Source organism: Entelurus aequoreus, linkage group LG14 (genome assembly GCF_033978785.1).
Source record: "Entelurus aequoreus isolate RoL-2023_Sb linkage group LG14, RoL_Eaeq_v1.1, whole genome shotgun sequence".
In the NCBI taxonomy this organism is placed as follows: Eukaryota; Metazoa; Chordata; class Actinopteri; order Syngnathiformes; family Syngnathidae; genus Entelurus; species Entelurus aequoreus.
The window spans coordinates 32,011,452-32,037,790 of record NC_084744.1 but is presented as its reverse complement, the minus strand read 5'-3'; the positions used below and the strand labels follow the sequence as shown (position 1 = coordinate 32,037,790).

The 26,339-nt window shown below is 41.2% G+C and overlaps 2 protein-coding genes across 2 annotated transcripts in view; both read right to left on the bottom strand.

Annotated features, from left to right (window-relative positions):
- The window catches only part of LOC133664756 (cadherin-12-like), a 224,916-nt gene that overhangs the window by 136,372 nt on the left and 62,205 nt on the right, over positions 1–26,339 (bottom strand). The window lies entirely within an intron of this gene.
- The window catches only part of LOC133664753 (gastrula zinc finger protein XlCGF8.2DB-like), a 49,549-nt gene that overhangs the window by 19,353 nt on the left and 3,857 nt on the right, over positions 1–26,339 (bottom strand). Inside the window, exon 3 of the mRNA XM_062069648.1 lies at positions 13,116–14,497. Coding sequence (XP_061925632.1) covers positions 13,116–14,093 — 978 coding nt within the window. The 5' untranslated portion in view covers positions 14,094–14,497. The remainder of the gene's footprint in view (positions 1–13,115; positions 14,498–26,339) is intronic.

Sequence of the window (26,339 nt, the reverse complement as noted above, 5' to 3'; positions counted from 1 at the left end):
ATTGAAGTCCAACTCTCTTGTCAGCTCACTCTCAATTGCCATTAGAGATAACGCATTTAATCTTTTCTGAGTCATTCTTGTGCGCAGCTCATTTTTTACTCTTGACAAAAGAGAGAATGAGCGTTCTCCCTCACAGTTACTGACCGGTAGAGTGAGAAAAATCTGTAGCGCAATGTATGTATTAGGAAACGTAGGCTGTAGTCCAAAATGTATTATTGTTTTGAGCAGTCCTGAAGGGGTCCTCTCCTCATCAGTGTTGTTGAGCTGTATAAAAGATTTGAACTGTATAAGCTCCTGTCCAAGACTTTCATTGAGGTCAGATGGGTATGATTCAGTGAGAATCTTGGCCTTGTGAAGGACTGAAGCATTGGACTCTGTATCCAAAGAGAAAAGGACACTGAACAAATTGTTCAGATGTTTGTAGGCCTCCAGACGGTGATTAAGGCTTGAACTCAGTTGATCAATAGAGGCAATAAATGTCTCTATTTGAAACAGTTGCCTTCCCTCAAGCACAACATCTGGGGATGCTGATTCATCAGCAAACTTTTTACGTTTCCTCGTCCGTTCAGCCCTGTAAGATGGGGTGCCACCCAACATGTTTAAGGCTTTCTGCTCAAAATGATCAAATAGATCTCTTTGGGAGAGAACAAAGGTGCGCAGAGATTCCAGCAATCTAACTGCTGTACCAAGGTCCATGTCTGCTTTTTGAAGTTGCAGACTTGTGGCCTGAAATCTGGACAGAACAGTGTCCCAAAAGCCTGCCATGAAGGCCATCTCAAGTGAATCCAGCTTCCGCACTAGACTGTCAGCTTCAGTTCGTGTGTCTCGTTTCTCTGTGTCATCAGTGGAAATAACCTGTAGTGCTGCTTTTATTTTACTGTAGTTCTGCCACAGTGCTTTGGTAGATTCTGCACGGCAACTCCAACGCGTGTTGGATAAAGCTTTAAGTGTGAGATCTATGTTGGAATTGCCAAATACCCTGTCCCATCGGTGTGTGGATGCAGTTGTGAAGTTGTAAATAGACTGAATCAAGTCAAAATACTTAGAGACTTCATTTCCACATCTGTCAATGCTGTTGACTCCCACCAAATTCAAAGAGTGAGCTGCACATGGAATATAGTGTATTAATGGGTTGCTTTTCTTTAAGTGAGCCTGCAACCCATTATACCTCCCTGACATGTTGCTGGCATTATCATAAGCCTGCCCCCTGCAATTTGACAGCTCTAACCCTAGATTTTCCAACACAGACATGACACAGTTAGCCAAACTTTCACCTGTATGGCTAGTAATGGGCTCAAAACCCACAAAGCGTTCAACAACACTGCCCTCTTTGCTAACAAAACGGAATATGAATGTCAATTGGTCCACATGAGATAAATCTGGGGTTGAATCCACAATGATAGAGTAGTATTTGCTTGCTTGCAGTTCATCTGCTATAGCCTGTTTGGTTTTTGCACCCATCAATTCAATGAATTCCTCACAAATGGTGGAGGACAGATATGAGGTATTACCTCGACCCATCTGCCCAAACTTTCTGATGTGATCCTTTAGAAAGGGATCAAATTCAGCCAGGACCTCCAGAATACCAAGGTAGTTCCCATTGAGAGGAGACCCTAACGATTCATTTTTACCCCTAAATGCAAGGCCCCTTTCTGCAAGGAATTTAATGACTGCAACAACTCTTTGTAACACCTGCCTCCAATAGCTGCTCTCTGCCTGAAACTGTTTGAACAGGTCTGCATCAACTGTGGCACCTTTGGCGCGGTTCAAGACTGCTTGCATGCAGGTTATGTGCTCAGCACTTCGCTCATGTTCACCAAATCTTTCTGAGTGTTTCCAATCACAATAGCCTGTCACAAAAGAATGCGTTTTTGGGGAAAACAGTTTGCATGCAAAGCAGTAAACATTACCAGTAGAGGGAGAGTACATCAGCCACTCTCTTTGTACTCGTTGTCCATTGGGCAAGTGTGAAGTAAAATGTTCATTGTTTAGGCATCGGGTTTTGCCTCCTAGCCCACTGTTCCTCACAGAAGCTGGATAATGGCTGTGACGGTTGTGAAATGATTTTGCACCTCTTTGAATAAGAACTTCCTTCATTGACTCAGTGAGGGTCTCAGCCCATTTAGCGGGATCACTAGGTAGAGTTGTCACTGTAGATGGTGTTGAAGAAAGATTCAGCTCATTTTCTATGCTGTCCAGAGGTGCAGTGACCTCACATTCATCCGAGCAACTGGCTACTGCTGAATTGGTTGAATCATAAGCATCAGAAGCATTTGGTTCAGTGTCTACACTTGTAGTGGTCTCAGGATCTTGGGAGCTACATGCTAGCTCAGGTGCATTGCTAACCTTAGCTGAATTTGCAGTAGCATTTATAGAATTGCTTTCAGCAGATGTCTTTGTACTGAAGAAGCTGGAGATATTTGGAACACTCTCAAGTAAAACTGATTCCTTTTTTTTCTTTTCTTGCTGAATTTTTTTTCTAGCTCCTCCACTTAAACGTTTATGATCCATATTTCCCTTCTTTCTTTGCACATTGGCTCTTTGCCTATCACAACAGATAAACCAACTATGTGTGTGTGTGTGTGTGTGTGTGTGTGTGTGTGTGTGTGTGTGTGTGTGTGTGTGTGAGTTTGTTTGTGTGTTTATGATCGGTGCTGCTTCCTTCAAGTGTGTGAGGTGATTTAGAAAACTAGCAACCCAGCATCAACACTCCAAAGCAGAGAATAACAGCTTACTAGCATAGACAATTGAGAGCAGAGAATCAACTGATTCGTCTGATAGACAGCAGGAGAGCAGAGTGGTCAGTGATGATCGAATCAAGAAAATGTCTAAATGGCAAGGGAACAGACTGATTTGTACTGAGGAGAAAGAGAGAGAGAGCCAATTACAGTGAAATATATTCCAAAAGAGCCAAGTGACTAGCTGAAGGCAGGGACAAATGCCTTGGAGTGACCAACAAGAGTGCAAAGTACCAAATGGCAAAATGTGGAAAGACCAACAGGCAGATCTGCTTTTACCTCTTATCTTCACAACCAAAAAGTTGCTAAATGATGTTTTCAGTCGCTAGCCAGGTATGGCCAAAAGACGCGAAATCTAGCGGCAAAGTCGGTCAATCACACTGACAGTGAAACAAATATTTTGAAAAGATAATAATTGTACACCTTTGTGCACTTTAGTCTTCTATCTAAATATTTTCACAAAGGACACCAAGGCAGCTTGCTAGCTATGATGGGAGCAACAATGTCTGATAGACAGCAGGAGAGCAGAGTGGTCAGTGATGATCCAATCAAGAAAATGTCTAAATGGCAAGGGAACAGACTGATTTGTACTGAGGAGAAAGAGAGAGCCAAGTACAGTTAAATATATTCCAGAGCCAAGTGACTAACTGAAGGCAAAGACAACAGCCAGATACCTTAGCAGAGACCAACAAGAATTCAAAGTACCTAATAGCAAGATGGCGAGACCAACACAATAAATTGTATTAGGATTTAATTTATTAACGTTAATCTTAACAGCCAAAAAGTTGCTGAATAATGTTTGTAGTCGCTAGCCAGGTATGCCCAAAACAAGAGTCGCTAAACCTAGCAGCAAAGTTGCTTAATTGCAACACACTCTAGGATTCAGGGGAATTAAGGATAATAAAGATATTAATTGTACAACTTTTTGTACTTTTTTTCTAGTTTTTTGAGTCGCCAGCCATGTATGGCCAAAAGTCGCTAATTGAATGCCAACGTTGCTTAATCGCCAACACACTGGGACTCACTGAAGGACTGACTGAATAAAAAAGATAATTAAGATAATTGTGTACTTTTCTCTTCTGATATTTTCTCTAAGGACCCCAAGCTATCTGCAAGCAGCAATAATGTCTGACAGACAGGAGAGCAGAGTGGTCAGTGATGAATGGCAAGGGAACAGGCTGATTTGTACTGAGGAGAAAGAGAGAGAGAGAGCCAATTACAGTGAAATATATTCCAAAAGAGCCAAGTGACTAGCTGAAGGCAGGGACAAATGCCTTGGAGTGACCAAGAAGAGTGCAAAGTACCAAATGGCAAAATGTGGGAAGACCAACAGGAAGATCTGCTTTTACCACTTATCTTCACAACCAAAAAGTCGCTAAATGATGTTTTTAGTCGCTAGCCAGGTATGGCCAAAAGACGCGAAATCTAGCGGCAAAGTCGGTCAATCACACAGTGGAACAAATAATTTTAAAAAGATAGTAATCGTACAATGTCTTGTACTTTTGTCTTCTTTCTTAATATTTCTCAAAGGACACCAAAATGTCGCTATCTGCAGGCAGCTTGCTAGCTATGATGGCAGCAACAATGTACCTTAGAGTGACTGACCAACAAGAGCTCAAAGTACCTAATGGCAAAATGTGGAGAGACAGACACAATAAATTGCATTAAGATGAAGAGAACTGTTGCTATTATTAATCTTAACATCAACCAGAAAGTCGCTAAATGTCACCAGCCAGGTATGGCCAAAAGTCGCTTAATTGGCCACACACAGTAACAGAGAAACTAACAAAAAAAAGATCATAAAGATAATAGTTGTACAACTGTGTGTACTTTTGTCTTCTTTCTAAATATTTTCCCAAAGGACACCAAAATGTTGCTATCTGCAGGCGGGAGCGTGCCTATGTTCCCCGGGTCCTATGTTCCCCGGGTCCTATGTTCCCCGGTTGTTCCTGGGTCTTTGTATGCGACCGGGGAACTTAGGACCCTTTTTCTAAAAAAGGGTCCTATGTTCCCTGCATTGTATCTGGCGAAATTGCGAAATTGTGCCCTGACCAAAACCATCCCTAAACCTAACCTGTCACAGGGCGTTGTGGAGCACTTTTTTTTGGCGAAATTGTGCCCTGACCAAAACTATCCCTAAACCTAACCTGTCACAGGGCGTTGTGGAGCACTTTTTTGGCGAAATTGTGCCCTGACCAAAACCATCCCTAAACCTAACCTGTCACAGGGCGTGCGGCAGCAGATAGAGCAACTCAAACGCGAACTTCCTTCCTTCGACAACTTAAACGCGTCTCTGTCATGCGTGTCTGCGTGCGTCTTACTTAGTCGCGCATTGGAAGCAGCGGGGAACATAGAACCCTTTTCTGGAAAAAGTGTTGTACGTTCCCCGCAGCGGGGAACATAGAACCCTTTTTTTTAAAAAGGGTCCTTAGTTCCCCGGTAGAGGGGAACATAGGACCCGGGTAACATAGGGACGGGGAACATAGGGATGACCCGCTGCAGGCAGCTTGCTAGCTATGATGGCAGCAACGATGTCTGCCAGACAGGAGAGAGTGGTCAGTGACGATCGAATCGAGAAAATGACAAAATGGGTCAAAGACCAAAAAGTTATTAACTGACAGCAGTGACAAATGTCAGACTGTAAACTTTCTCGAAAGAAAAGGACAAAATGGGAAGATGCTGATAATAACAGCAAAATGGAAAATATAAGAATTTCCAAGTAATGCTCAACTCAAGTGTGTGTGTGTGTGTGTGTGCGCACGTTAAACTTCTTGTTGAATGATTTCAAATTATCTCTGAGTCTGAACTGAGGGAAAGGAAACCAAATTTTGAGCAGTCTCTCACGAGTTCAAAATACCAAATGAGGAGATTCTAAAAGAACAGACCGGTTTATGAAAGACTTGATGGGGGAGGGGCACAGCTAAGAATACTTGAGTGAGATTCTGTGATCCAAATTCGAGATAGAGCTTTTTGATAATGATAATTTGTCAGAGTAAGGTTGTGTAATCAAAATTTGAGAATGAGCTTTGTCAATCAATCAAGAATATTTGCATTAAGTTCTGTGATCAAAATTCAGAAACAACCTTTAATAATTGATAAAGAATATGTGAGTGAGGTTGTGTGATCCATCCAATTTGAGAATTAGCTTTGATAATAATGATTGAGAGCCTCTGGCCCTCTGTGGATCATGGCCGCGGGGCCAATTTTGCCTGGCCCCTTGGGGCCTCTGTGGGTCGTGGCCGCGGGGCCAAGTTGGCCTGGCCCCTTGGGGCCTCTGACCCTCTATGGATCGGGGCCAAGTTGGCCTGACCCCTCGGGGCCTCTGGCCCTCTATGGATCATGGCCGCGGGGCCAAGTTGGCCTGACCCCTTAGGACCTCAGGCCCTCTGTGGGTCGCGGCCGCGGGGCCAAGTTGACCTGGCCCCTTGGGGCCTCTTACCCTCTATGGATCGTGGCCGCGGGGCCAAGTTGACCTGGCCCCTTGGGGCCTCTGGCCTTCTGTGGCTCGCGGCCGCGGGGCCAAGTTGGCCTGGCCCTTTGGGGCCTCTGGCCTTCTGTGGGTCGTGGCCGCGGGGCCAAGTTGGCCTGGCCCCTTGGGGCCTCTGACCGTCTATGGATCGTGGCCGCGGGGCCAAGTTGACCTGGCCCCCTGGGGCCTCTGACCCTCTATGGATCGTGGCCGCGGGGCCAAGTTGGCCTGGCCCCTTGGGGCCTCTGACCGTCTATGGATCATGGCCGCGGGGCCATGTTGGCCTGGCCCCTTGGGGCCTCTGGCCCTCTGTGGGTCGCGGCCGCGGGGCCAAGTTGACCTGGCCCCTTGGGGCCTCTTACCCTCTATGGATCATGGCCGCGGGGCCAAGTTGGCCTGGCCCCTTGGGGCTTAAGATTATTATTTTTGCAAAAGTAGTTTTGCTTGGGTCGCGGCCGCGGGGCCAAGTTGGCCTGGCCCCTTGGGGCCTCTGGCCCCCTGGGCCTGGGCCCGGTAGGCCCGGTCATTAATCCACCTATGTTGGGAGCGCTCCGTTGCTTTCATTTTGTACGTGTCTGTCTATCAGCGTGTGTGCTGCTTGTCAGCGTGTGTGCTCTCAGTACAACAGCCAATCAAATTAGATCTACATTGTTTTCATCACACAGCATTCAGCCAATCAAATTGCAGGACAACAAATGATCAAGAGTTGTCAAACAACACGCCAGTGAGAAAGATTTATACCAAAGTTGGTTTCGTTCGGGTATAAAAACTACGACTTGGTCTACAAAAAACGAATTGCCGTATGCAAATCACGCAGTTCGAATATTACAGACGGAGACGCAACAACTTCCAACTTCGTTCGACATTTGAAGTTGCACAAAGAAGGGTAAGTTTTGAATGTAAGCTAACGTTTATTGGCTAAGTAACATGACTTTTATTTGCTGTGTAGTTAAATCAGTGAGGCTGTAAACTCACTGCTAACGTCATAACCATAGACATCTTATAAGTAGACGCAGCATCGAGCGCTACTGCCTACTGGCGCAGACGAGACGCGGGGCCGCCATCTTGGAGTGGTGATCCGCTCCACTCAGTGCAATTCATTTGGCAGGAGCAATGGACTGTCAGCGCATTTAATTCATTTTACCTCACTGAATACCACTCATTTTCACACGCTTTTTTGTCATACGTGTAGCTATGATAACGGACACATGTTTTATTATTCATAGTTTGCTTAACAGTAATATAATATTCTTATATGCTATAAGTGACCAGACGTCCGAGATCAAAACTGGGAATATAAACCCAGAGAAGGGGGAAAAAAACGGTCAGCTATTTTTAAGTTGAAGAAACAATATGATTACGTTATATATACATGCGTATATCCTACATAAACAATGTATGAATACATTAGATATCTATATATCTTATAGACTGCATCTCTGTTGCTGCAGCAGCAGAGAGTTTATTCTGTCTTGACACTTTGTATTACATTCTTCCCTTAAATGATAATGTTTACAGTGATTGTTATATATGTATTTTTTATGTATGTCGCTTTGGATAAAAGCGTCTGCCAAATACTTAAACATATATAAACACCTGAAACTCTTTATATCAGCTAAAACCACCAATCTGTTTCACTGGATTCAGAATAAAACCAAATTCTGTCTTACCCAACAATGTTAGTATTTGAATATTGTTACTTGAAGACTTATTCCTGGTTACAATTATACTGTTAAGAAAGTATTGTCTTATATTTTGCCTAAAATGAGAATGCATCATAATCAGTGGCGGCTGGTGAATTTTGTTTTAGGTGGGGCTGAAAGTTTGTAAACCAAACCCCTGTAGGGGCGTCATCCTCCCCCAGAAGATTTCTTTGTGATTTTCACATACAAATATTGAAGATCTTTGCTCCTTCTCAACTCTGTGGTAATGTTATTTTCATAAAATACAACCAATAGTACATTAATGTTAAATCTTACTTGTGAAAAGTAATCCCCCGATTCCTATTTTCAACAGTCCGCTCATTTGAGCAGGAAAACGCTGAACACTAGCCCGGCATCTTTGTTTTCTACCTGTCAACTGTCAGTTTAGGCTGCTCGCCGGCTCCTCATCACCACTTCAAGATGCAATTTGCTCGCGTCACAGCAACCAATACTGCGTGTACTTACAAGATGTCTGTGGTTATAACATCATTTCAAACACAGGAATATGTTGCGTCCACTGCAGTTTGCCACCTTATTCATACTTTTTGTCAAGTGATCTTTTTAAGCAGGGTTGCATGAGGTACCTACATATAATGTTACGTTAGTCAATGTATCACACACAGTAACATAACGTTAGACGGCGGTCAGCAGCACAGCATATTTTAGCCACCTACAAAAAGACAAACATAGTCAAATAAAGGTCAGTTAAAATGTATACTATATTAAGAATATGTGTACATATTGCATAGGGCCCTGACATCTAAAAAGTACAACTCTGTTCATTGTTATGTTCATGTATTTGTTATGTTTTTCATGTGTACGCACACATAAACACACATACAGTATGAGATGAGATCAATGAGATAAGGTAAGAACAGAATAGAAACTGCTGTGGAACTAGTTACAATGCAATATGCCATGGAAATACAATGTTAACACTTTTGTACAAATAAGTACAGTTGCACTTGTTTTTGCAAATGTGTTTATTCTGTAAAGGAATGAGTTAAATGTTTAAAATTGTTTAAACTATTAAAATGACTGGTTAATAGTGCCATTATGAATTGCAATGTCAGTACTATTTTTTTTCCTGCTATTTCAAATGCACTTGTTTTAATAAATAAATACAGCGGTTTAAAAGCATACACAATCTGTGTAAAAATATTAGTCTGTGGTTAAAAGGACTTGAAAGGACTCGAAACTCAAAATGCAGGACTTGTGACTTGACTTGAGACTTTCCAGTCTTGACTTTCGACTTGACTCGGGACTTGCCTGTCTTGACTCGGGACTTGACTCGAGACTTGAGGGCAAAGACTTGAGACTTACTTGTGACTTGCAAAGCAATGACTTGGTCCCACCTCTGCTATGTGCCGTAAACGGAATTTTAGGTGACGTCATTTCTGTGTCCATAGAAATGACCAATCACGGAAGGGAATCCCCTGTCTAAGAATAAAGAAATATCTTAGAAATATTTAAGTGGACAATGGGAGTGTATATTCTGACAATAAACTACAAAATAACACAAAACAAACTAGTCCCCGCCCGCACTCACGCTACCGCTCCCTCTCGCCCACACACTCACTGACGTCACTCACCTCACATGCTGTCACCTATTAAAGGGCCACACACATACGCTACTCTCATAACATTTTCTTTCCAATTCATTAATTAGGCAACTAATTTGAAACTGGTGTGGGTGGCTCTATATATACTAGCCCACTGCAGCCACATGCAGAAATCAACAAGGAATCGAAAATTATTCAATCTGTGACAAAAATAATACCCGCTCTGTCTAAACGATACTGTTTGATCAGCTGCTCGTCATCAAACAAAGCCAGGACATCCTTCCGCTCCCTGAACGTTCGCGCACGTCTCTCTCGCCTCAGTGCCACCCCCTGCTGGCAACTCCTAACCACTTAAGACACCTCAGAAGGTCTCTTAAATATCGTGGAGAGTAGGAGTGATTCTTAGACTTAAGAAATTTGATAAAGAGCTTTTATTCTTAAGTTTGAGAGTAGGACTAAATTTCGCAAATTCTCAGGACTTAAGTGTAAAATGGCACTCTAAGACGCTTGATAAATACGGCCAGGTTCTTCGGGGAGCACTACAGTGATTATTTTGGTGGAATAAGATATACAAGTTATCTGATTACTCCTTAAAAAACACCTTTGTTACTTTACTGATTATATTATTTGAAAGTAGCTAAACTAGAGTACCATAAATTCCAGACTATAAGCCACTACTTTTTTCCTACAATTTGAGCCCTGCGGCTTATAAAACGGTGCAGCTAATTTATGGATTTTTCTTTGCTGACGGCCCAAATGCAAATAGTTAAAAACAAAAACACACGCAAACACTGAATAAGTGTGTTATTTTTCTTTTTTTCATAAAGAAATACAATCATATGTGCCTACGGACTGTATCCCTGCAGACTGTATTGATCTATATTGATATATAATGTATATATTGTGTAAATGTTGATTTAATTTAAAAAAAAAAATATTTATATATATTTATATATATATATATATATTTATTTTTTAAATGTATTTCTTGTGCAGCCCGGTGGTTGGGGACCACTGCTTTAAAGAGAGTAAATGGGACAATGAAAAAGGAGGATTACCTCCAAATTCTTCAGGACAAGCTAAAATCATCAGCCCGGAGGTTGGGTCTTGGGCGCAGTTGGGTGTTCCAACAGGACAATGACCCCAAACACGCGTCAAAAGTGGTAAAGGAATGGCTAAATCAGGCTAGAATGAAGGTTTTAGAATGGCCTTCCCAAAGTCCTGACTTAAACGTGTGGACAATGCTGAAGAAACAAGTCCATGTCATAAAAGCAACACATTTAGCTGAACTGCACCAATTTTGTGGTCAAAAATTCAAGCAGAAGCTTGTGGATGGCTACCAAAAGCGCCTTATTGCAGTGAAACTTGCCAAGGGACATGTAAGCAAATATTAACATTGATGTATGTATACTTTTGACCCAGCACATTTGCTCACATTTCCAGTAGACCCATAATAAATTCATAAAATAACCAAACTTCATGAATGTTTTTGTCACCAACAAGTATGTGTTCCAATCACTCTATCACAAAAAAAAAAGTTGTAGAAATGATTGGAAACTCAAGACAGCCATGACATGATGTTCTTTACAAGTGTATGTACACTTTTGACCACGACTGTAATTGTGTAACAAAAAGAAGTCAGTAAATCCGGAAATGCGAATCCATTTTTATTTCAATTCGTAAAAATACATTTAAAAAATGCGTTAAAGGCAACAGTGATACTTAGTTTTTAAATAAATATACATATATGTATACATATATATGTATACATATGTATACATATATATGTATACATATGTATATATATATATATAAATATATATATATATATATATATATATATATATATATATATATATATATATATATATATATATATATATATATATATATATATATACTTGCCATGAAATTAATTTAATAGATCATTTAAGAATAACATGGCCTATTAGCATAACAGTGTCTGATTGTCTAATATCACTTTTATCATCTTACTCAAGACTTACGAACACAACATTACAAGTTTTCTTGTCCTGATATAGCAGATAATGTTAAAACAACGTCCAAAAGGCAAACATGTATCCATGAACGTATGTACAAGCTGCTGATGGTGTCTATGACAAAGAAGCAGCTGAAGGGAGATACCGTAGAAGTCCAGTCTCCAAGGTTAATACCGTACATTGTTATTGTTACGTTCGGTGGTTCACTTTACTTTACGTCAATAAAGTCAATATTCAAAAACAAGGTAGAAATAGTGCAGCTGGGAAGTGCACAGGAAACTTGCCATTACCAGCACAAGCGAAACAACGATCACTAAGCAAGGGCAAGCAATGATCCAGCACTGACAAAAGGGCCTGACTGGCAACTTGGAACAGGTGTGCCCTGATTGCCAATCAGAGACAGGTGAACCAATTGACCAATTAAAAAAATAGACTTGTTTTTTGTTGACCGTCTCAAAGATTCAGAGCATTATTCATGAAAAACAGATATCTTTTTCTACAAGGTCACATGCAAAGGATACAGCGCTGGTTTAAAATTGCTAGTACAAATAAAAATGTCTATCGTACAAGTGTTGTGTACGGGGGGAGTAGACGGCGCAGACCACAAGGGGGTGTAGTATTTAACTCTGTGATGTATTATATATGTACACACTATATACATATATAATAAGCAATAAACTAAATAAACAAGAGAATGGAGTGTGACTAGATCCAAAGTGTGAATGGTGTGTGACTATGTGTGGAGATTAGCTGTTGAGTGTGATCGGTAGTGTTGAGCGAGAGGCGGAAGATCAGGAGGGACAAGGCAGAGCTCGGAGGTCCGTGAGCAGGCAGGAAGTCGGGGCGCTATAGCGGGGCGAAGAAGGTCCGTGTCCAAGCGGGAGGTCGAGATCCGAGAGGCAGTCAAGGAAGCAGAGGAAACGCGGGGTGAGACGAGGCACACAGCTCGAAACTCGGGAACGAAGGGGTAGTGTACTCGAACAGAAGACTACGTTCCGGTAAGGAGTAGCAGGTTGTGCAGGCTTTTGAAGGCGGGACCTCTGATCAACTTCAGGTGTGCTGATTGCCGGAGATTGACTGCAGCTGCCGGCGGCAGCAGGACTGACACGCGCAGGTGCGCTCTTGGAGAGGCAAACAGCAGAGCGCACAGATGAGGGCGCCCGGGCCGTGACAAAAAGGTGTGCATAATTAACCCCCAAAATGGATTAACTCGCAGGAATATAAAGACAATATAACATACATCCATAAACGTGGATGCATATGCAAAAGTGCAATATATTTATCTGTACAGTAATCTATTTATTTATATCTGCACCTTATTGCTCTTTTATCCTGCACTACCACGAGCTAATGCAACCAAACTGCGTTCTTATCTGTGCTGTAAAGTTCAAATTTGAATGACAATAAAAGGAAGTCTAAGTCTAATAAATATAAACTGTTGTGTGGATGTTGTTTTCCAGGATGTGTAACTAAGAAACATATTTTCATGTTTGCCATTGAAGTAATTGAAAAGTAACTAAAAGTAACTATGTTTGATAGTCAGGCAGGTAGTTTGCATCATAACAAAATAAAACAAAAGTCTGGTTGGACATCAGTGCAACTTTCAGGACATGTCAGAAATGGGATAAGGAACAAGTGATTACATTTCGGTGTTGATCCTGATCAACATCCGGATCCTGGTGGAGGTCTGCGGAGCGCTTTTCTATTTTACTGCCGCTGTTTTCACCAGCACACTTGTGTTTGCTGAGTTGGTACTCATGAGAGAATTTTTCATCACACACACTGCAACTCAGCACTTTCCCCCCAGTGTGTATTCTCGTGTGATAATTCAAACGGCTCTTCCTTGTAAAACCTAAACCACAGGTTGTACAGGAGAAAGGTTTTTCTCCAGTGTGCATTCTCATGTGGATTTTCAAATAATCACTTCGGCCAAAATTTGAATCACACACAGAACAGGAAAAAGGTTTTTCTCCAGTGTGCGTTCTTGTGTGCTCTTTCAATCGGTCCCTCCTGGAAAAGCATAAGCCACAGGTTGAGCAGGGAAAAGGTTTTTCTCCGGTGTGTTTTCTTGTGTGCTCTCTCAAACTGTCCTTCCTTGAAAAACACATGCCGCAGGTTGCGCAGGAAAAAGGTTTTTCTCCCGTGTGTGTTTTCATATGTTTATTCAAACTGTCCTTTTTAACAAAACCTGCCCCGCACACCGAACAGAAAAATAGTTTCACTTCAGGGTGTCTTCTCATGTGTCTTTTCAAACTTTCACGCCGTGTGAAAGATTCGCCACACACTGAACAAAAAAAATATTTATCTTGAGTGTGTATTCTTGCGTGTTTTATCAGGTCCGCTTTTACGCTGAATACTTGATTACACGCCGAGCACGGAAATGGTTTCTCTCCAGTGTGATTTTTCATGTGTCTATTTAGAGACTTTTTGAGGCCAAAACTTTTGTCACAGTGAGAACATTTCCAGTCAGTGTTGTCAGGGTCCCATGTCTTATCATCTGTAGAGTCTTCATCATCAGTGTCAGAAGAGTGTGACGTTGTGTCCTCACTATCTGATAGTGGAGCTACGAGCTGGTCTGCTTGTGATCCTCCACAGTGGTCTCCATCAGCTTCTGTTGTCATGTGTTGTGTTGAGCTGCTGCTTGGAGGCTCCGCCTCTCTCTTCTCCTCACTTTCACCTTCGACCTCATCCTCTTTACTCTTCACAGGGACACCAGTCACTGGGAACTCCACCAGTCCTTCAAGATGCTCGCCCTCCTGACTGATGTTGTGTTCCTCCGCTTCCTCTTTAATGTGGGGCTGTGGTACCTCCTCTTCATTTTTAATGTTTGGGGGCTGTGGTACCCCCTCTTCATTTTTAATGTTTGGGAGCTGTGGTACCCCCTCTTCATTTTTAATGTTTGGGGGCTGTGGTACCCCCTCTTCGTTTTTAATGTTTGGGGGCTGTGGTACCTCTTCTTCCTCTTTTATGCAGAAGGGTGGTGGTTCTTCCTCCCGCTCATGGAGATGACGTTCATCATCAACATCTGCGGGACAGGAGAAAACAAACATATGCTTTTAGAAAAGGCCAGTTTTGCTCAGTCACATGAGACATTGTCCAGCACCAATATGCAGTCGCGATCAAAAGACATCTTTGTCCATGTGATGTCAGAAGAAACAAAAATGGATCTGTTTGGCCACAATACCCAGCAATATGTTTTGAGGAGAAAAGGTGAGGCCTTTAATACCAGGAACACCACACCTACCGTCAAGCATGGTGGTGGTAGTATTATGCTCTGGGCCTGTTTTGCGGCCAATTGAACTGGTGCTTCACAGAGAGTAAATGGGACAATGAAAAAGGAGGATTACCTCCAAATTCTCCAGGACAAGCTAAAATCATCCGCCCGGAGGTTGGATCTTGGGCGCAGTTGGGTGTTCCAACAGGACAATGACCCCAAACACACCTCAAAAGTGGTAAAGGAACGGCTAAATCAGGTTAATTAGCTGAACTGCAGCAATTTTGTCAAAAGGAGTGGTCAAAAATTCAACCAGAAGCTTGTGGATGGCTACCATAATGCAAATAGTTTAAAAAACAAACAAGCAAACACTGAATAAGTGTGTTATTGTTTGTGCCATGGCGTCGTTTAGATGAGTTTATTCTCTGTGGGTGCTGCATTGCCCTTTTGTTTAGACTGAGCTTTGACCCGGAAGTTGGAATGCCATTCGGTCTTCTAGTCATCCATAGTGTTGCTACTCGTATGGATTCTTCATTGATCACTCTAAGCAACGTTTGTAAGTTTTACAATATAACTAAAACAATACTTACTTAACCCTTGTGTGGTGTTCGGGTCTGTGGGACCCGTTTTCATTTTTTATTAAAAGAAAAATGATACAATTAATACATTTTTCAAACTGAGACTCACTGACTTTGGCTCATTTTCTGTGAAGAACATACAGGTATATCAGAATACATATTTAAGGTCAGACTTCCGGTTGAGGACGCATGGCGTGAAGACGTATTAGCCTCTAGCTCCCGCCTTACTCTTCCTTTTAACATGCACCCGACTTGTATTTCAAGAGTATTTAACCGCTGGTAACTTTTTTCTACCACGACGACGCATAACAACACGCTTCATGACCGATGATGCCTCCCAAATCCGCAAAATCGCAAGAGAAGGCAGAGGCCGATGCTGCAGCCGTTAGCAAATCTGAGCTGATTGCTATACTATCGGACCACAGATCAACCTTGCTAACGGAGCTCAAAACATCCTTTAGCTTGGTGAACGAGAAGCTGGACGGACTTCAGGAGACGGTCAACTGTCATAACTACAGACTGACCTCTCTGGAGGAAAATGCTAAATCCCTACATCAGTGGTTGGAGCAGGTGGAGGCTGTTTGTGATATGCTAAAGGCCGACAACCAGAAGCTAAAGGCTAAGCTAACCTGGAGGGAAGGAGCAGGCGGAGTAATGCCTGGCTCGTTGGCTTACCTGAAGGGATAGAAGGCCCGCAACCTACCAAGTTTTTCTCCCTGTTGCTGAAGGAAGTATTAGGTGAGGAAGTATCCGCCTCTCCACCGGAGCTGGACCGCGCTCATCGCAGCCTGGCTCCCAAGCCGGCACACGGGGACAAGCCCCGACCTATCCTGCTCTTTTTTCATTGCTTCCAAAGTAAAGAGCTGCTGATCCGGGAGGCTAGGAGGAGGGGAACGCTGCAATACCACGGGCACGTGTTCAGAGTTTACGAGGACTACTCTCCAGAGGTAGTGAATCAGCAGAGGGCTTACCGGACTTCGATGGCGTCTCTGTACAAGATGGAACTCAAACCCTCGCTACTCTACCCGGCCAGGCTCCGCATCACACAGACGAACGGCACTCGCGTTTGGCTCGGATCAGTAGCCGAGGCAGATAACTACATCAATGCGTATAAAGACTCTTCATAACGGTCTCATCAACAAAGTGTGTTTACGAGCTACAGTGAGTTTAAGACCTGGACTGTATAATCATATTACACGTTATACTTTCTACCTCAATCTATATCACTGTTGTTGCTACCATGTGTTTATAGCTAGCTTTTATATCGGTCTAGATAGAAGTTTGTAAAGTTTCAGCAGCAGCATATATCCATTTAAGCCTATAATTTATTATTTTCTCTTATTTTCCCTACCTCATTTGAGATGCACGTGTATAAAGGAGCCCTTTTTTCCCATTTAATTTGTATCTTTTTTGAAAATGATCAAGCTTCATTGGATTATTTCATTTTGTAGAGTTTTGTCTCTATAAAGTTTTTAATTTAAAAATTTTTTTATCAATTTTTTTCTATTTTTTAAATATTTTTCCCTCTTTCTTATCTACACTTCTCCATAGGGTCCACAAATTGCAGGCTGGTTTAAGCTTATTTTTTGATTATATATACATTTAATAGTTTACCTTGTTCTATTTACATCTAATGTATCTCTGTACTCAGTTATTTTCCCTGTATCAGGTGGGGTACTTAATATATTAATAATATGGGGGAGCAGAGGGTTTTTTCTTTTCAAGAAGTAATCTGGAAGTCTTTAAGTTAGTTAGGGAAGGTGTGCTGTTTTTTTAAATAGCTGAATTCACCTTAGGGTTGGGTGTGGGGGTTGTTTTTGTTTTGCTGTCACTCAAGGCATAAAGGCTGTCCATTATTACCTGAGTACCTGGTCTAAACTTAATAGGCACCGTATCACGTGTTTGATGTTTAACTGTCTTTCCATATCACACATAGAAGCAGCATGAACTGTGACATCATCCTCGTTAGCTGGAATGTCAAGGGCCTGAATCACCCGGTAAAGAGGAAAAAAACACTAGTACACCTCAAGCGTCTGAAGACGGTAATTGCCTTTCTGCAGGGGACCCACCTTCGAAGGTCAGATCACTCTCGTTTAAAATGTGGTTGGGTGGGTCAGCTCTTCCATTCTACTTTTCAGGCTAAGGCGAGAGAGGCGTTGCCATATTGATAAATAAGAATATATCTTTTATCCCCTCTGACACCATAGCAGACTCAAACGGACGTTATATTATAGTTACTGGCCAACTCTATAACACCAAGGCTGTACTGGCTAATGTATATGCTCCGAATTTTGATGATGCCCAGTTTTTTGATGGTCTCATCAAATTACTTCCAGATCTAAACTCTCACCAGCTCATTATGGGAGGTGATTTTAATTTTCGTTTAGAACCTGGGATGGACAGATCAACAGCCAGAAAAGGTTATGTAGCATCCAAATCAGTTTCCTATATACAAACTTTTCTTTCAGGATTTGGTATATCCAATACATGGCGTTTTTTGCATCCAAAAAGTAGGGAATACTCCTTCTTCTCGCATGTGCACCACACATATAGCAGAATCGACTATTTTTTCACTGACAATAAATTAACTCCCTACATAAGTTCTTGTGAGTATCAAACCATATTAATATCGGACCATGCTCCCCTTTTATTGAAGCTGAATTTGCCTGAATCAAGGACAATTACAAGAAATTGGCGGTTTTAATTCTCTATTATTAGCAGATGAAAACTTTGTACTTTTTTTTATCAGACTAAATCTCTCTATTTTTGGAAATAAACATGACAACAGATGTTTCAGTTGCAACTGTTTGGGAGGCCCTTAAGGCTTACTTAAGAGGGCAGATAATATCTTTTATGGCTAATAAGACAAAGAACTCGGAAGCAAAACAACTAAGTCTGGACCAGCAAATAGCTGAAATTGATCAAATATATGCACAATTCCCATCTCCTGACTTATATAAAGAGCGCCTGAAACTTAAAGCAGAATATTCATTGAAAATCTTCTGCTCAGGAATAGGAGTGCTCTGTATGAACATGGTGAGAAGGCAGGGGAAATTCTGGCCAGGCAATTGAAGGGGGCAAGAGCTAAACTTAATTATTAATGGGGTGCTTTCTCAGGATGGTAGGGTCACTACAGACCAACAGGAAATAAATAACATTTTTAAAGATTACTATTGTAAACTGTCTGCGTCCAACAGTCCCTCCAACCCCAATGCCATACAGGATTTTTTTAAGGATCTACATATCCCATCCTTGCCACCAGATCAGGTCTTACATCTAGATAAGCCAGTAACACAACAAGAAATATTGGAGGCCATTAAGTCTCTACAAACTAAAAAAAAATCACCTGGTTTGGATGGTTTGCCGTGTGAATTTTATGTGAAATTCTCCACACAGTTAGCTCCTATTTTGGCAGCCACGTATTCAGAATCACTAGAAGCGGCATTTCTTTCAACCACCCTAAATCAGGCATGCATAACATTACTGGCAAAAAAGAGCAAGGACCCCTTAGACTGCGGATCCTATAGACCCATATCTTTGTTAAACACAGACTATAAAATATTGGCCAAAGTACTGGCTTACCGTTTGGAAAACATTTTACCCAGTTCAATATCCCCAGACCAGACAGGTTTTGTTAAGCATAGACGCTCCTTTTTTAATACCCGACGCCTGTTTAACATAATGTACACTCCTTGTCAAGCTGCATCAGAATGTCTTCTCTCCATGGATGCAGAGAAGGCATTCGATATAGTAGAATGGGACTACCTCTTTGAAACGCTGGCAACATTCGGATTCGGGGAAACATTCATCACATGGATACAACTGTTATATTCCAGCCCTTCTGCTATGATTCTGACTAATAATTTGTATTCAAGTCCTTTTGATTTACACCGTGGAACTCGCCAGGGATGCCCCCTTCTTTTTGTCCTGGCTATCGAACCCCTAGCTTTAGCCATTAGGTCTAATCACTCCATAATGGGCATAAATAGAGGAAACATAGAACATAAATTGTCCCTTTATGCTGACGACCTTCTCCTTTATGTGTCCAACGCAGAGTCTGCAATCCCATAAATTCTTAGCCTGTTACAACGGTTTGGTGAAATCTCCGGTTATAAATTGAATTTAAATAAAAGTGAGCTACTGCCCTTGAATATGGACGTCTCAATACTAGAAAACATTACGTTGCCCTTTAGGATCACTACAGACAGTTTTACTTACCTCGGAGTTACTATTACAAATAATTTTAAATACCTCTTCAATTAAAACTTTGGAAAGCTGTTTATACAAACCAAGCAAGATCTGGCTAATTGGACTCCCCTTTTCATTTCACTTATAGGCAGAGTCAATGCAATTAAGATGACTGTGCTTCCAAAATAGTTGCCTTTACCACCCTCCTCGCACGCCGCCTGATATTGTTGAAGTGGAAGGAGGCTGTCCCACCCTCATTCTCCCACTGGATAAAAGACGTACTAGCAAACCTGAAGTTCGAGAAAATAAGATATACATTACGGGGCTCTGAAAACAAGTTTTTTAAAGTGTGGAGACCTTTTTTGACTTTTTTTGACCAATCCTCTATACAAGTGCAGGAATAGCCCTATGTACCTAAATATGACTGCCGACGTTTCAGGCCTTGTCATGCTGCTTCTACAGTGTGTTTCAGCTTTCAATTACTTTGTTTCAAGTGCCTTGTATTGAAAACATTTTATTTTTTTACTCTGGGTACTTTTGTACTCGTACTTTTGTTTTTGTGTTGAGTGACAGCAGGGATAGGGGATGAAGAGGGTTTGAATTTGTTGTTAATGTGAATGTGAAATCAATAAAAGAACTATGAAAGAGAATACATATTTAATGACCACACACCGTGCACCCCCCCCCCCCCCCTAAACATTTCTATTACATATAAGATGTCCGGTACACTGGACCCGGGGCTAATAGAAGTGTGGAAATTGACACACACACACACACACACACACACACACACACACACACACACACACACACACACACACACACACACACACACACACACACACACACACACACACACACACACACACACACACACACACACACACACACACACACACACACACACACACACACACACACACACACACACACACAGCAGGCCTAGACAGGAGGAGGACAGAGTCTAGGTACACAGAACATCAGAGGGTCAAATGTGCGAGAAAATGAGAGCAGACAGTGTTGACAAACAATGTTCAGTGTTTCCCACACATTAATTTATTTGTGGCGGCCCGCCACGAAAGAATTAAGGCCGCCACAAAAAAAAAAAAAAAAAAATTGTAATTTTTTTTTTTGTGTGTGTCCTGTCCAGCTTCTCAGGCAAATCATATAGTTGATGTAGATGCCCATATCGGCTGTTCAGATTTACTTTACAAAAGAGAAGTGTAGGATCAAGATTTTTGGAGCTCTTTGTTCAGTGGATCAGATGTTTGATGAAGCTTTGTCTCTATCTACCACCACTACTGTTTTCTGTTTATTTGTTACTGACTGTGGCGGGACACCTCTGCCTCTGTTTCACTTTATGTTGCTGGTAAATAATATGGTTGTAGTAGTACGCTAAAGTTAAATTATTTAGTATGCACTAATTAAAGGGGCAGAGCTTTAAGAGACATTTTAGCTTTTATATTTTTATAAGATATATTTTTTGTAAGAACCACAATTAATAAATATATTTCAGTGAATAACTTATTGTTCAAATCTGTATATAAATATGTACATAAAGTGTTGTAATTATATTGTAAAATGGATGGATGGATGGATGGACGTTTAAAACAAAACTGTTATTATTAATTAGGAAGTATACATTTTTTGAGCCTTTTTAGAGAAAATCATATCATTGTAGTAAATTATGCAAATTACTCGATGATGTCATGGTGACCACGCCCATAGTCACGCCCCACCGCCACAGGTATCTTGGCAGTTTATGGGAAACACCATACTTGCCAACATTGAGACCTCCAATATTGGGAGGTGGGGGGGGGGCTTGGTCGGGGGGGTGTTTGGGGGCGGGGGGCGTGGTTGGGGGCGTGGTTATTTACAGCTAGAATTCACCAACTCGAGTATTTCATATATATATATATATATATATATATATATATATATATATATATATATATATGTATGTATGTATGTATGTATGAAATACTTGACTTTCAGTGAATTCTAGCTATATATATTTTTTTTAATTTTATTTTATTTACATAGAAAAAAATAAAAATACTTGAATTTCAGTGTTCCAGTGGCTATCCATTAGATGGCAGTATTGTCCTGTTTAACTTCTCCGTTCATGATGAGTATATCATTTCGGCCGCCATGTCTGTAATTTCCTCGTTCTTCTGCTTCGTCTCCTTGTTGTGTGCGCAGTTGTGCACTCTATAAAAGCCCTAGATGTTATGACGTCTTTGGGCAGGCAAGCTGTTTATTTTGTGGGAAAGCGGACGTGAGAACAGACTGTCCCCACTCAGTCTCAGGTCCGCATTGAGCTGGAGGGGGCGTGGCCTCCAGCTCCGGCTGAATACCGGGAGTTTGTCGGGAGAAAATCTCTGCCAGGAGGTTGTCGGGAGAGGCGCTGAATATCGGGATTCTCCCGCTATAAACGGGAGGGTTGGCAAGTATGGAAACACTGATGTTGCAACCTTGTGTGGGAACCGCAGGTGCAGAAACACAAAAGAAGAATCCCTGTGGCGTGCAGAAACTGGCAGAGAAATTTTCCGTGCAACGTTCATATTGTTGTTACTCTGCCAATGTTTGTGGGTCTGATGGATCCGTTGCATTTTGTGGCTTTTAATGCCTCACAATCAAACACTTCTATGTTAAAATACTAGGGGTGTAACGTTACGTGTATTATTTGTATTGAACCGTTTCGGTACGGGGCTTCGGTTAGGTTTGGAGGTGTACCGAACGAGTTTCCACACGGACATATTAAGTAGCATACCGCACGTTGTGTAAACAATGCACACCGAGGCACAACACCATGAATTGATTTACTTAAACAAGTTGAAAAATGTATTCAGGTGTTACCATTTAGTGGTCAATTGTACGGAATATGTACTGAACTGTGCAAGCTACTAATAAAAGTTTCAATCAATCAATCAAAACACGGCATGCTAGCTGCTAGCAGCTAGCAGCTAGCAGCAACGGGGCTACGACAGACTGACCATACGTCCTCTTTTCACCGGACATGTCCTCTTTTGCGGGGCTGTCCGGGCGCAGTTTTTTAAATGCCTCAAATGTCCGGCATTTTGAGTTAGGGTTGCGTGTATTTTCAATGTACGTTCAGGGTTAAGAAGGGGTTAAAAACAAAACAAATTGTGCGTGCAGCAGCATTGGTGAGGGAGAGACAGAGAGAGACAGAGAGTTATGATAAACGCGCATGCGTCGCCAGGGTCTGCTTTTTATCCATAGATTTATCACATTTAATCTTTTATGATCTATAGCAGGGGTGTCAAAAGTGTGCCCCGGAGGCCATTTGCGGCCCACAGCTAATGTTTTAAAGGCCCACGGCACATTCTAAAAATACTATTAAAATAAACAAAAACTAGAGATGTCCGATAATATCGGCCTGCCGATATAATCGGCCGATATATGCGTTAAAATGTAATATCGGAAATTATCGGTATCGTTTTTTTTTTTTTTTGTTTTGTTTTTTTAAATTAAATCAACATAAAAAACACAAGATACACTTACAATTAGTGCACCAACCCAAAAAACCTCCCTCCCCCATTTACACTCATTCACACAAAAGGGTTGTTTCTTTCTGTTATCAATATTCTGGTTCCTACATTATATATCAATATATATCAATACAGTCTGCAAGGGATACAGTCCGTAAGCACACATGATTGTGCGTGCTGCTGCTCCACTAATAGTACTAACCTTTAACACTTCATTTTACTAATTTTCATTCATTACTAGTTTCTATGTAACTGTTTTTATATTGTTGTACTTTCTTTTTTATTCAAGAAAATGTTTTTAATTTATTTATCTTATTTTACAAATTTTTTTAAAAAGCACCTTATCTTCACCATACCTGGTTGTCCAAATTAGGCATAATAATGTGTTAATTCCACGACTGCATATATCGGTTGATATCGGTATCGGTAATTAAAGAGTTGGACAATATCGGAATATCGGAATATCGGATATCGGCAAAAAGCCATTATCGGACATCCCTAACAAAAACATAACAAAAGTGAAATAAAAAAGCCTAAAGGTTAAATGTAATTTAGAAAAAGTTGCAATGTTGACTAATAAAACAAAGCTGGGCTTTTTTCTTTCAAACTGTCATTGCTCAAAACATAATATTGATTTAAAATCAATGTTATTATGAATTATTGACCTATCCAAGGTTCCCATTACTTCACATCAAATATTCCACTAAGAAAAATATTTTTGGTGGAAGATTTTGCAAATTTGGTAAATAAATAACCCAAAAATTTATATTTTGTTGTTTTCTTACTGTACCGAAAATAAGCCGAACCGTGACCTCTAAACCGAGGTACGTAAATGGTAAATGGGTTATACTTGTATAGCGCTTTTCTACCTTCAAGGTACTCAAAGCGCTTTGACACTACTTCCACATTCACACACACATTCACACACAGATGGCGGGAGCTGCCATGCAAGGCCCTAACCACGACCCATCAGGAGCAAGGGTGAAGTGTCTTGCTCAAGGACACATTGGACGTGACGAGGCTGGTAGGAGGTGGGGATTGAACCAGGAACCCTCAGGTTGCTGGCACAGGAACTCTCCCAACAGCGCCACGCCGTCCCCACCGAACCAAAATTCTTGTGTACCGTTACACCCCTATAAAATACTGAACAGATGTTTATTGGGATAAGGTAAACATCTGTTCAGTATTTTAACATAAAAGTGTTAAAATACTGAAAGCCACAAAATGCAACGGGTCCATCAGACCCACAAACGCTGGCTGAGTAACAACAATATGAACATTACACAAGGGTTAAGAAACCATCCCATGTGTGATGTCTGTAGGAGTGTTTTCATGCAGATTTGTACGTGCTATCGCAATGTAATGAAGCTAGCATCATTAGCTAATATGCCAACACATTTACGAGCGCCTGTGTTAGTATTATTAACTTACAATGGCATTATTTTTGTATTGTGTCAGTTTCACAAATTCCTCAGTAAATTCGCCAAAACGTCACCCTGGAGTTATTGAGTCCGTTTAGCTGATTGGAGAGCTAGCTTGCGCAGCTAGTGGGTCCATGACGATGACTTCTGTTTTGTTTAATCTACCGTTTTACTGCCCTGTTACAGGCACTAAGGTATGTAAATAGACATTTACAAAATATTTATGTGTAAATAACTCATTTCACAACGAATATGTCTGTGGTTTATAGTCCGTTGCAGCTAATATATGGAAAAAAATATTTTCTTCTAAAATCTAATGGGTGTTGCTTACATACCGGCACACTATATAGTCCGGAAAATACGGCAATTATGCATATGAAATAAAGATATTTGTTGTCGCATTTAGATGTATTGTCTGGTTATTTCCACGTAGTGATCATGTTGTGGTGGCCGGGTGATGCTTGGAGGATGCTCCGGGCTATCAGTGAGTACTGTAATCTACAGAAGAACACAATACAGCAGGGGTGGGCAATTAATTTTTACCGGGGGCCGCATGAGCTACCCGAGCACTGCTGGAGGGCCACATCGACAATATTTCAATTAAATTTTGCTCAATATTATTTTTGATATATACCGTAAGATAAATAATAATAATAATAATAATAATAGTAATACTTCAACATAGTGTGTGTAACAGCATCCCATGACTAATATATATAAATTAACATTAATAATAAATGACAGTAAAATAAGCACACGTATGACTGAGGAGTCATAGTGTAACTTTGTGTGGTGTTTGAGTTGTCCGACTTTTTGTGTGGCCTTAAACGCACCAGTGGTTTAGTGCTATGCGTGTTGGTGACAGATGACAAGTTGGTTTTGGCCTGGTTTGTACGGCAGAAAATTACTAGTTTTTCGAGATAGAATTGTTTTACTCATGTTTTTGGTGTGGTTATGTCCGAATATAAACAGTTTTGTTCAATAAAGTGATCGATATAATTCCTGTCCTCGAAGCATCTCGATAGACGTTACAATAATTGAACGGTGTTCAATTGAACGGTGTTGACGAACACCATTAGGGCCGCTTGTTGTCACTGTCACTCAAAGTTGCATTGCAAAATTCCATAGAATAAATATGTTTATTTTGTTTATAATTCAGATGGGATTTGATTTGGTGCGCGGCATATACTTGCTGCGCGCAGCGGACGCTTGAGCAGTGCGCAATTGCGCAGGCACGCACCTTAGGTGAGGGGACGTTGCTTTGCAGTTCATGTGTTGTTGAAAACACGGCATTCCTCATCAACTTTTCTCTTTTTGGCGTCTCGGGTGTAAACCGTGCATCACTTGTCGCTGCATGTGCACCTTCACTCGCAGGTTACACACGGACACACGCCCATAAATAATACTTTTCAAAATAAAAGCAGCACAGTTGTATTGCGCGCAGGACATAGATGTTTTTTCAACTTTATTTTGTAATTGCAGTTGTTCACATTCACTCACAATCACGCATACGTCCACACGGAAGTAATACAAATAACGATTTTCAAAACAAAAGCAGCACCGTTGTATTGCACACTCGACATAGATACTTTTTAAAATTTATTTTGTAATTTATAATTGGCCTCACGCGGGCCGGACAGGGACGCACAAAGGGCTGGATGCGGCCCGCGGGCCGCAGAATGCCCAGGTCTGCAATACAGGCTACTATATCGGTTGAAAGGACTGAAAAGGTGACTATCAACTGTTATTTCATGTTTAGAAGGCTCTAATTATAGATAATAATATATATTTCAAAGGTTTTTAACAGTTTTTAATGCTCTATGAAAATATTCAATACACGTAGAAGTTGAGAGACATTTTGACAAAGTGGTGGGGGCGGCAAAGGGTGCTGGTTATGAATATTAACACGTTAGTTACATAAAAATTCTAAAACGTTAACATGAAACCTAATGTA